General features: G+C 40.4%; 2 protein-coding genes across 2 annotated transcripts; both read left to right on the top strand.

Annotated features, from left to right (window-relative positions):
* The first annotated feature begins 690 nt into the window (after positions 1-690).
* LOC115671553 (RNA polymerase sigma factor sigE, chloroplastic/mitochondrial) lies at positions 691-4,167 on the top strand. The gene is made up of 5 exons (XM_030593173.2): positions 691-1,389; positions 1,548-1,694; positions 2,382-2,618; positions 3,040-3,303; positions 3,682-4,167. Exons 1-5 carry the CDS (start codon positions 691-693, stop codon positions 3,877-3,879), a joined length of 1,545 nt encoding a protein of 514 aa, XP_030449033.1. The 3' UTR covers positions 3,880-4,167.
* Positions 4,168-4,808: 641 nt separating this feature from the next.
* On the top strand, positions 4,809-11,567 carry LOC115671503 (cell division protein FtsZ homolog 2-1, chloroplastic-like). Its single transcript, XM_030593093.2, has 8 exons — positions 4,809-5,081; positions 5,771-6,543; positions 7,164-7,463; positions 8,639-8,729; positions 9,582-9,706; positions 10,390-10,482; positions 10,859-10,924; positions 11,062-11,567. Exons 2-8 carry the CDS (start codon positions 5,887-5,889, stop codon positions 11,179-11,181), a joined length of 1,452 nt encoding a protein of 483 aa, XP_030448953.1. The 5' UTR covers positions 4,809-5,081; positions 5,771-5,886; the 3' UTR covers positions 11,182-11,567.
* The last annotated feature ends 205 nt before the right edge of the window (positions 11,568-11,772 follow it).

Below are 11,772 nucleotides of genomic sequence, written 5' to 3'. Positions count from 1 at the left end.
CATACAGCAACTGTTGTTTATATGAAATATTCAGGGGATTGAAACAAATGATTCTATAATGGTGGCGTAATCGGATCCCTTCCTACTATAACCAGTTGAACTTGCTCCAAGTCCAGCCATGTCCTTCCACATGTCCCGAGTTAACTTACCTTTCATTCGGACAACCCCACGTGTTTTTCACCACCATGTGTCTTTCCATGTCTGGAATTGAACTCTTCGCACTCGTTAAATTCCCACTAATGACCTTGTTTTGGCAGTTGTAATCCAAGGCTACTGATTTTCGATCTTTCTTCCATGTGCTGGACTTGTGGTTACATCAACTGAAAATGGTGACATGAAAAAGTAATGATTAATGATTCAGTGTGGATCGGGTTCATATTGCCTTTTGCCCTGTCTGCATATCGTCCCGAGACTTTTTTTGCGTGAAATGAGTGCAAGTGATTGACAGAATTTCATGTGATTCTTTTTGGGGCCAAAATGCTTTCACATGTCTAGTTCCACATGTTTTTATGTGCCTTTACTATACATAGTTGCCGCGGCATGCCTTTCTCTTTGGACAAGTGTGGACGCTGTATAAAGTTTGCTGCAAATCAGGAATTAAAATCTCATTATATGTGTTCAACTGGAGCAGAGTTTTTTGCACTGAGAAAGCTTCCGTTTATCACATTATATACTCTCCGACAACTTGGTATGGGAGTTGTGACTATCTCAAGCTCAGCTTCTCGCACACCGCTGGGATTTAATTCGAAGATTACAACTAGCAGATCTGCATCAAAAAGACCCTTGATCATAGAATTCAGATCGGATAAGAACAATAGCGCAGCTTTGCTGACGCACCATGAACAGACATACTATCCTGTAGAAACCACTAAGGAGCAACAGAAGAAACGGAAAAATGCAAGAAAACCATCGAGAAAGGCTGTTTGTACAGATGAAGTTTCCCCGTGTACCTTGGAAGTTGATTATAATGATGCTGCGGCCAAACTTGAGAATATATACAAGCTGGCACCTGCGGCAGAAACCTGTTATGGCAAAGATGTTGATCATGGTGTGAGGAGACGTAGACGGGGGACGAAGAAGACTAAGGATGTTGATAAGGGTGAAGAAATTAAAACTAGTAAAAGAGTGGTCCGTACCTGGAATAAAAATGCAAAACGTTTGAGCCTAGATGGAAGGATTGCACTAAAAAGGAGAAAGGAAGAACAAGCGACCTTTTCAGTTCAGAGGAAAAAAGTTGTTCTGGATGAAGAAGAGAAGATTGAGAAGCTTGTTAGGGAATATTCATCTTCAACTGATTTGGTTAGCTTGGACTGGAAGAAGATGAAGATTCCTCCTGTTCTTCCTTCTTCAGAACATGCCTGGTTATTCAAGTTGATGCAACCAATGAAGGTGAGACTTTTTCACTCTTAGCAGTCAAACTGATGACAAAAGAACATAAAAGCTTCCTGGTCCATGTCATGGGCGAGATTGATTTTGATTTAGTTGTCCCTTTAATGGATTGAAATTGGATAGTTTTGTCATACTAATCTGTGTCAACTCAATTTTAGGCTCTTCTTCAAGTGAAGGAAAACTTACGAAACGATTTGGAAAGGGAACCGATAGAAGGTGAATTGGCTGATGCAACAAATACAAGCGTAGCTCAATTAAGAAGACAGTTGGAGGTCGGCCATGCTGCCAGAAACAAGCTTATTAAGGTACAACCTACTCCTTTCTTGTTTAGATCTTAACTATCCCCTGAAATTTGGATGCTACTGATAAGAATTTTTATAGACTGGTCACGATGCTTTGATGTGTGTGAAAATATTAGAATTTTAGGCAGGAATTAACTATTGACATTTCAATGTGTATTGAGCTATTTTTGTCGCTAAATGTGATCCTCCACCATGGATACACTCGATAATCTTAGAGTTTTTGGTTTTTGTGTCCAAGGCTTGTTGGCCGTGGATCTTATGCTTAAGATTCAACTGACTTATGGAGATCTGCTTATTGTGAATGGAAAAGAAAGAAAATGAGAAAACCTAACTTTTTGGCATGGTGGAATGCATAAATTAGTGAACTAGAAACTTTTTAAGAATCCTATTTATGTCTGACTTACCTCCTGAGGAGCTCCAATAATGAACAACCTTGTCTAATTCGGTTCAGCCATCCAAGGATGTTGTTCTTTTCTTCTGTTGCTATCGTGGTCCCATTCCGTCATATTTATTTCTTGCTCATCATTCCCTTGGAGTCTCGCTGGTCAAAAGACGGTCCCAATGTCCTTCTTTCTAATGGTTTGCTGCACCTGTAGTAGCTGAAATGTCTTTAGATTTACTTTGGTCTCTGCAGTTTTAAGTATGAACGATTTGCCAATCTATTATATTGACTTCTTACATTTATTGCAGCATAATCTTCGGCTTGTCCTGTTTGTTATGAATAAGTATTTTCAAGACTTTGCAAATGGTCCAAAGTTTCAAGATCTTTGCCAAGCTGGGGTGAAAGGACTTATCACAGCGATTGACCGTTTTGAACCGAAAAGGAAATTCCGGCTGTCTACTTACGGCGTCTTCTGGATCAGGCATGCCATTATACGTTCAATGACCGTTTCCAGCTTCACACGTGTGTCATTTGGCCTTGAGTCGGTAAGTTTCTTTTCCTTGACCGGTAACAGTTACTCGTGTTCCATGAGCATGTATGCATCCTGGCTGTCCTCACCCTCTAGAGATATAAGATTCAGGCAATTTAATGTTAGAGACCTATCGTGCATCATGAACACTGCCTCAGTTGTTACCATGGAAGACTAAAATATGTTGACAAACTTTGCTTTTGGAGCATATCAAGTGATTGAACTTGCTGTGACTGCAAAAAGTGCTTGTTTTTCAGTTTTTGAACTGCAAAAGCGAAGTCTCATATTGCCTTTTAAGAGGGAGGCTCATTAATGGCTCTGACCAATTGTCTGTTGGTTTGAGAGAAAAGATACTTTTTTGGAACTAGTGGAATTAACACCTAAAGTTTGCCAATCTGAAATGATTGAAATGTTTGATGAGATTAATAATTTTGCAGGTCAGAGTTGAAATCCAAAGGGCAAAACTTGAGTTGATGTTTCAATTACAGAGATTGCCAACAGAGGAAGAGATAATCAATAAAGTTGGTATCTCACCTGAGAGGTACCACGAAGTTATGAGGGCCTCACGGCCTGTTATCTCTCTTCATTCTAGGCACTCGGTCACGCAAGAAGAGTTTATCAGTGGAATTACTGATGTTGATGGAGTTGGTGGAGACAATAGGAGGCAACCGGCTCTTCTCAGGCTTGCTCTTGATGATGTGGTAATCAAAGAAAGCTTGCATAACACTTTTTATTTTTTTTTAATTAATCTGGAAGTGTATGGCATGATAAGATTTCCGCTTTTGTTTGGATATGATAGTACTCTGGTATGACATTGGAGATTGACTGCAGAGAAATTACATATACCACCAGATTTCCATACCACTTGATTAGATTCGTGAGATGTTAAATTCATTTGGCTATACTAACAAAACAAGCAACTCGAACTAATGGTAAATGATATAGAATCATCGATAGTAGGATGAACAATGTAGCTATTTATAGCCACATCTGACAATGCATACAAGATGGCGCTGAAAGAATTTCTGCTTGTTGGTCCTCATTTGAGTTGGTTTTGACTGCGTATTTTCTTGTTCCAGCTCGACTCCTTGAAGCCCAAGGAAAGTCTAGTCGTCAGACAGAGGTATGGGCTCGATGGTAAAGGTGACCGAACATTGGGAGAGATCGCTGGGAACTTGAACATATCCAGAGAGATGGTCCGGAAGCATGAAGTCAAGGCTCTCATGAAGCTCAAGCATCCTGCTCGAGTAGATTATCTTCGCCGTTACATAGTTTGAACCTGTCCACTGTACATATCCTCACTTTCCTATATCTTCCCCCCGCCGCTTCCGATCTATCATAGCCTGAACAACTGTTTGCATACTTATTCTGCACCATACCCTGTTGGCTATATACATGCCAATACACATCTTATACCACTTTACTCCTATGCGGAGGTGTATCATATTGCAGAGCAGACAAGAAATAACGTACTTCTCTCCCCTGTAAAGGTTGTATTTCTATACCAAACAACACAATTTTCATGACAAGAATCGGTGTGAAAAGGTTGTTGTGTTCTTTTAGAATGTGCTTCTGTTTTAACCAGAAAATCTTTATTACCAGCTTCAATTGTTGTCTGAGATGGAGAGGAAAACAACGAAGCTAAGAAAGAAGGGACCGGGTGCTTCAACTGATTCCTTTGTTCATACATGTTTTTAGTATGAACGACGAAAAAATATCGACTCCACTACTGGACCATTATATTGACTTTACTACTTTTAAGAAATTCCTGCCGACCAAGCTGTTGGCAACAAAACTCTTAACATTTTCTTGCATCGACGAAGACCAAATCGCAACACAATTACGCTAAAAGACTACGGAGGCTTTTTAGTCACGTTTAGTCAAGCGATGGTGTTGGGAGTGCGCAATAAAAGTCTGACACTTTTCGTTTGGAAAAATATCGCCAAGAGAAAACCCAAGTCCAAGTCCATCAATATATCTAGTTGGATTCACTTTCAGTCAAAAGCTTAAGCTTATGAGGTATAAGTTAACTTAGATATATTAACTGCTCTTTACTATAAATCATGCTGAGAAGGAACTTCCCCCTTGAACCCGGCCCAAAACGTTCCCCCCAAAGCCCGGCCCAAAATCGTTCCTCCAGAAGCCCGGCCCAAAGCTAAAACCCTGTGGGTTAACGAATCGTAATGGCGGAGACCGACCGATGAACGGATGAGCAGTGCGCGAATGTCCCCCTCTTTTCGCTTTGGAGTCACTTCCATGTCGCTCTCTAGTCTCGCTTTCTTCCTCATCTCCTTCTTCCTCCTCCTCCATTTTTCAAGCTTCTGATCGGCGATGGAGATTGCCGTTCACCGCTTCTCGTGAAGGTTGTCGCGGAAACTCGGAGCTTCAAGGAGCTCGCGTCGCTTCGAGCCTCATTTCCATCTCCCGATTCCACCCATTGCATTGCTCTTTCGGTGCCTGAGCGCTACAACTACCTCAGGTATCTCTCTCTCTCTCTCTCTCTCCCTCGCTCTCTTCCAGCAGTCGTTTGTCCTGGTTCAATGCGTTTCGTTTCGCCGGCTGGTTGCGGTTGTCTCCGTCGATGCGGCGCGCTAGAGCGCCGTCGTTGAGGTCCTTCGATTCTCGATTCTCTTCATACGTGTGCTGTGGCGTTCTCTCTCGACGCCGCTCGGCGCATCTCTCCGTCGCCGGTTTTGCGCTCTGCTTTTGCGAAGAGTGGACGCGCAGCGGTTGCTTGGATGGAGGACAGATTTGGAGGCATGAGCGGTCGCCTGAGCTAAGATACATTAGTTTTTTTTTTTTTTTTAATGTAGGTTCTTAGTTCGAACTGGATTGATTCATCTTAACGAGAAGCTCTGCGGAGATGGAAATGGGGCTTACTCCCGGGTTAGATTGTTGGAACGGCGATCGTTCTTAGGGAACGAGTGCAAATTTGCTGTTCAGTTTAAGCTCCCTCTTGTTTTTGTCAAATTGTTTCTTTTTGTCTGCTTCTGACTCTGAGTATAAGACATGAAAGGTCATTGGAATTAAAGCTGGTTGCTTATCTCCTGTAATGCTCGATTATGGAGAAGACTGTCTTTCGTAACTTCTGGCAAATTGTATGAGCTGATAACTTCACTGACGAGCTTATCCTTGCTCTGTCATTAATTGTCTGCTATCCGTGCACAGGAATTTGCTGAAAATCTGTATCTAAACAAGTTCAGCTTCAGCCTCTGTCTATTGAATTTGGGAGGAAACTTCCTGGCCACCTTAACATATCCAGGCATCCTTGTACCCATTTGGACATGTCGACCTGTATATCGACAAACCTTGCACCATCGGTTGGTGGGAATCGTAAGGGAGTGCTAAATTTAATAGGAGGCAGAGTGTTGGTGGAGAATCGGTGGTTTAAAGTGAAGCCCGAGAAGATGATTGGAACAAAGAATAATTTTCAGGGTGCAAACATGAAGTCTGTTCTGCCTCAGATTATGTGTTCGACCAACTCTCACAGTGTTAGCCCATATCTGAGTAAAGATCCCTTTCTGAATTCACACCCTGAAGTTGCCATGCTTAGAGGGGATAAAGGCGAGCGAAATAACACAGCAAACAAACAGAATGATGGTTTGGGGGGAAATGTGGTGGAAAGCTTAAGAGACACGTCTAACCAAAGTAATTACAGTGAAGCTAAGATAAAGGTTATAGGAGTTGGAGGTGGTGGGTCTAATGCAGTGAATCGCATGATAGAAAGTGCTATGAAGGGCGTTGAGTTTTGGATCGTTAACACAGATATCCAAGCCATGAGAATGTCTCCTGTGTTTCCTGAGAATCGTTTGCAAATTGGTTCTGAGCTCACTAGAGGTCTTGGAGCAGGGGGGAACCCTGAAATTGGCATGAATGCTGCCAAAGAAAGCAAAGAAGCAATAGAAGAGGCACTTTATGGCTCAGATATGGTCTTTGTCACGGTAGGTTGTACATTACATGGTAATCTATCTTTCAGCTTGCAGTCGCAGTTCCAGTCTACTATTGATAGTATATGCAGAGTGTTTTCACATTGTCGTTTAAATTTTCTCCCCTGCTGTTTTTTTTCTGTCAAGGACTTATAAAGTGGTTGTAAATGTTGCATCCTGATTCATAAATGGTGATGAACTTAAAATATGGTTCTACTAATTGTCATTTCCATTCGTTGAAGAGCCATCTCCCTTGATGTGTCTAGGACCAAGGTCTTTGATAAGCCAATATTATGGTTACTAATCATCGCTTGAATCATAATTTTGTGGTGGAACTACCTTGACCTTAGTTCTAAATAATTACTTTACAGATATGGTTGATCTGGATGGCAATGCACATAGAGAGTGATAATATGGATGGACTAATGTGGTACTTAGCATAGTTGATGTCCTGTTGAACCTTTTGCTTGTTCATCATCATTGAGGATTGATTTATCCTCCATTATACCGTTCATGGTGATTAAGAACAGTGTCGCAACAACGATTTCCACTTCAAATATGTATCATGAGTCGAGGGCCCAAATTGTAAGCTAGATGTTCATTTGATTTCCTTGTTCCTTAATTATTGTGTGCAGGCTGGAATGGGAGGAGGAACTGGCACAGGTGGTGCTCCTATAATTGCAGGAGTAGCAAAATCAATGGGTATATTGACCGTTGGTATTGTAACAACCCCATTTTCTTTTGAAGGACGAAAACGAACTGTTCAAGCCCAGGAAGGAATAGCATCTCTGAGAGACAATGTGGACACTTTGATTGTTATTCCAAATGACAAGTTATTGACTGCAGTTTCGCCATCGACCCCGGTGACGGAAGCATTTAATCTGGCTGATGACATTCTTAGGCAAGGCGTTCGGGGAATCTCTGACATAATCACGGTATAGACTACTACCACCTCTTTTGAGGACTTTAATTATGTCTTCTTTTGTAAAGCATTGGACAAATGGAAATTTCAAAAGAAATACATAGAGTTTGGGATCATAGGTTGAGTTACAGCCATTGCATGATGACTTGCTTGTTGGAAGCTCTTTGATACATAGGGCGGAAGTCCTTCTTTCAAGACTCAGTATGACTTAGATGAGGCATGCTAGCAAGACAAAAAGAGGAGAGATGCCAAGGGTTGTCAATGCTTCATGATGTGCTTGATATTTCAAGCCTCATTTTTCTTCAAAAGACATACTGAATATGAACCCTTCTATACAGATCTCCTCCCAAACAAATATTAAGGAGTCAGATGAATGAGTCATCTTTTGATTTTGGGCCCTGTTAGTGAGAAGTTTGAGGTCCTTCCATAATAAAAGCTTGAGGCAAGAATACTTTGTTTAGTACTTTGGGCTCTGATACAACTTATTAGTGATATAAGAAGAAAATTGTATAAGACAATCAAGATACACACATGCCAAATTATGTCAAATCATATGGAACATTCTTTGTCTTGCAATTGCTGTACACATTTCATATCTACTGTATAAGACTACATTTACATCACTCACTCTCACCACAGGAAAATACATAGAGCAATGTGCTCTTGCTGATTGACCCTCTCTACTCTTTATTTTCTCGGACACTCTCTTAAACATTTCTGATTCAAAGCTCTCTGTAGCTCAGTTCAAAGATCATACAAAGGTTGGTAACCATAGATTGCTTCTCTGACCCTGGTGCACAAGAAGCAGCACAAAGATAATGTTATAGCCGCTAACGCGAAGCATTTACAATTTTACAATTTTCTTCTCTTAACAGGAAAATCTTGTGTGGCTAGAAAATAAACTTAATTCCCTTTTCATCAAGGTTGTAAATGCACGTCTGCATTCTCTAGCTAAGTGAAGCATTGCTTTGTAGGTGTTGACTTTGATCATCCTAAACGTACAATCACCAAGACTTCGTTTGCCCTCCATTGTGATTTGGTTGATATCAAAAGTTCTTTTTTGCAATAGAACCTTTTGCATCATACATTTCAGATGATGAACTAATGTTTCTATTCGTTGAAATTATCACTCTTAAGGATCAGCGTAGTTGTTTTACTCTATATGATGCTGAGTCATCTTACATGCAGATACCAGGACTGGTCAATGTTGATTTTGCTGATGTGCGGGCTATAATGGCTAATGCAGGATCTTCACTGATGGGGATAGGGACTGCAACAGGTAATATTCAACTTAGCTATCTAAAAGTTTTTGACTTCTTCTTTCAGAGATTGTTCTCAAGAAGGATAGTAAAGGTTCTCACAACTAGGGTGACACAAAAAGCTAAAAGTCGACCATATTACTTTCATACGCAAGTCAGATACCCTTGCTTATGAAGTGTAAGCTTCAGTTGACCATAGAATATGAACTCTGCATCAAGCACTAGTGAAGCAATATATCTGCCCGTGTTGTGAAGCCATATATAAATATTAAATGGATGACGTATTGTACAATAAAATCTGGGAATTAATTGCTAAGAAAGAAAAATGCTGACTTTTTAATGCAATGTGGTTCAAACCGGTGGCTGGTTTTGCTGATTGCCAAGAATCAATATGAGGATCATAAGATATGCTGAGCATAATTCCAGACGAATCCATGTTATGCCAGATGTATCTTATTGTAAGTGTAGAAGTAGAACTGTACTTAGTTGTGAAACCTGGGGGTCTTTGAATTTAAATTGACACTTAGGCTGATGAGGCCACCTATCACTTTAATTCTAATATGCTTTGCATGCAAACCACACATGATAGTCTCTTCTTCAAATTTATATTGCACAAAACAGTATTTAGCTAAGATAGTTGGCTGCACTTAGTATTTTTTTTGGGTTTAAGGAATTTCCTCACGTGCGCGAGAGCTCCACATGGACTCTCTTACCATTTGAGGAAAATTTTATACAATATTGGAACTTGTCATATAGAAATGAAAATGAAAAAAATGATTCTCTTTTCGTGGGCCTCATTAAATAAAGCCACTTCTACTTTCTCTTTTAACTCATTAATATTATTGGGTGTCATTTTCTTTTTTTTTTGTCAGGGAAGACAAGAGCAAGAGATGCTGCATTAAACGCCATCCAATCTCCATTACTTGATATTGGTATTGAGAGGGCTACCGGAATAGTTTGGAACATAACTGGTGGAAGCGACCTGACCTTGTTTGAGGTATTCTCCTACCCTCCCAGTTTGAGGCATTCCCCCTTACTCCCCAAGTCTGCGGAAACTTAAATAGATGAATCACATTATCTGGCAATTTGTTATTGTTTACTTTCAATTTTGTGTTGTGAGAAAAGCTTATCTGATAAATGCAATGTTTTTCGGACCCCAAGATGATTCATTTATTTTTCTGCTGCTAATTAAACCTTTCAATAGTTGTTATAAATGAGACAGACTTCTGCTAGATTTCTTTACTAGCACGGACAATATGCTTGATAACAAGATGCTTCTACTTTCATTTTGGAAGGCACAGTGCAAATCATGACAGGTAGCAGCATAAAGAAATTATAACATGAAGTCAACTGTCCTGTCTGGGCTGTATGCATCACGAATGAAGAATTAGCTGCAGTTTAGGCTTTTGATTCTTGGGTCTATCCAACTGATGAAGGTTGGGTGCATACAAGTCTCTAGCTCAGTAATACTTTGGTTCCAATGGACCTTTTAGTATATCATTTCCTAAATGACCCAGTCTCTCATTCTTTTCTTTTGTTGCATGACAAATTGGAAAGTTGGGCCCTCATTGAGTAACAATTTGGTCACTTGATCTTTTCTGGACGCTGTAGAATACTCGCATACTAAATTCCTGATCTTGACATTCCCTTGTCCTGTTGCTTATGGGGGCTATGATGCAGGTAAATGCTGCTGCAGAGGTCATATATGACCTAGTGGATCCAACTGCCAATCTGATATTTGGAGCAGTGATTGATCCATCACTATCTGGCCAGGTAAGGGCGTTTCAGGGACTATTTTGTTGAGCACTAATAGAGGCATTATTACAAAGATATGATTACAGAAAAGCGAATTTATGGTAAACAATCAATTTAGGCACAATAGTGGCCATGTATAAATGATGCACTTATTTTGTTCTTTGGAGTGCCATCCAAATATATCCTTATCACTGGAACTGCTAAAGCCTTCATGTATGTCATTAATAAGATCACAAAGAGGTTCATCCTTTCCCCATTTTTCTTGCAACTTATGCTTTTGCAGCCTGAATGTATTCCACAGAAGCAAACTATGATTGGTCATTCTGGCTTGCAATCAGATGTCAATAAAGAGAAGAATACTTTCTGATTGGACATTTGTCTTGTTTTGCATCAGGTCAGCATTACCTTAATTGCAACTGGATTCAAACGCCAAGAAGAAAGCGAAGGAAGGTCACTTCAGGTTTCTACCTTCCCCCCCCCGACCATCTAATCCCTGAAGATTTTGCTCCTTTATCTTCTTGTATCTCCATTTGTGTGCTTGTTTGTTACATCTGTTTGCTTTGGTACCGAAGCTGAATCATTTCTTTGAAAATATAGTCAGGCCAGATACAAGGAGATGGATTAAATAGGCGACCCTCTTCATATGGTGAAGGCACTTCAGTGGAGATCCCCGAGTTCCTGAAGAAGAAGGGGCGTTCACGCTTTCCAAGAGCTTGAATATCTTATTTGGATGTGTTTATATTACCATAAAAGAGTTGCCTCCCGTGAGATTTCCGCTTCTTACCTTTCACGAGAGGTCTAAGTTTTGTAAATCATGTATAGTTCTTACGCAACTTCAGGTTTTGTTTGAAACGTAGCCAAATGCAAATGCGTTGGTAGTGTTTCCTTTCTACAGGTATTAGAGTTGCTTTATGTTGTATCTGGACGGCCATCGGATGATGGTCTGGTGCAGCTTTTGGCTGTCACATGTTCGAGCTGCATCCACACGTTTAAAAGTCTTAGGATTTCCTACAGTTTGTTAGCTTCATCTACTTAGCAGTATATTCGCCCAAACGTCAGTTTATCTTATTTCTTTGGATGAAAGAGATATAAACTTTTTAGTACTTTGGTGACATCGTAGAGATGGTCATCTGTCGTTGTGGGCTATTGGCATGTGATAAATGTCGTGGTGACAAATTCTTAAACTCTTTCTATTCAGTGCTCTCATGATCTAAGTGTCAAGATTTGGTTTTCCGTGCCCCTGGCGCTTCATTGCCTGCTTGCTCGCTGGGACTTTGGTTTTTGTGCGACTGATTTGTTACGTTGTTG

Source organism: Syzygium oleosum, unplaced genomic scaffold (assembly GCF_021117445.2).
Source record: "Syzygium oleosum isolate NSW1041296 unplaced genomic scaffold, Sole_v2.1 Sole_v2.25, whole genome shotgun sequence".
NCBI classification, from domain to species: domain Eukaryota; kingdom Viridiplantae; phylum Streptophyta; class Magnoliopsida; order Myrtales; family Myrtaceae; genus Syzygium; species Syzygium oleosum.
This window is presented reverse-complemented; position numbering and strand designations above follow the sequence as displayed.

Coding starts and splice junctions, on each gene's coding strand:
- LOC115671553 (XM_030593173.2), top strand. CDS start 691: ATGGGAGTTGTGACTATCTCAAGCTCAGCTTCTCGCACACCGCTGGGA. Junction 1,695..2,381: donor CCAGAAACAAGCTTATTAAG/GTACAACCTACT, acceptor CATTTATTGCAG/CATAATCTTCGGCTTGTCCT. Junction 3,304..3,681: donor GGCTTGCTCTTGATGATGTG/GTAATCAAAGAA, acceptor TTCTTGTTCCAG/CTCGACTCCTTGAAGCCCAA.
- LOC115671503 (XM_030593093.2), top strand. CDS start 5,887: ATGTCGACCTGTATATCGACAAACCTTGCACCATCGGTTGGTGGGAAT. Junction 10,483..10,858: donor ATCCATCACTATCTGGCCAG/GTAAGGGCGTTT, acceptor GTTTTGCATCAG/GTCAGCATTACCTTAATTGC. Junction 10,925..11,061: donor GCGAAGGAAGGTCACTTCAG/GTTTCTACCTTC, acceptor TTGAAAATATAG/TCAGGCCAGATACAAGGAGA.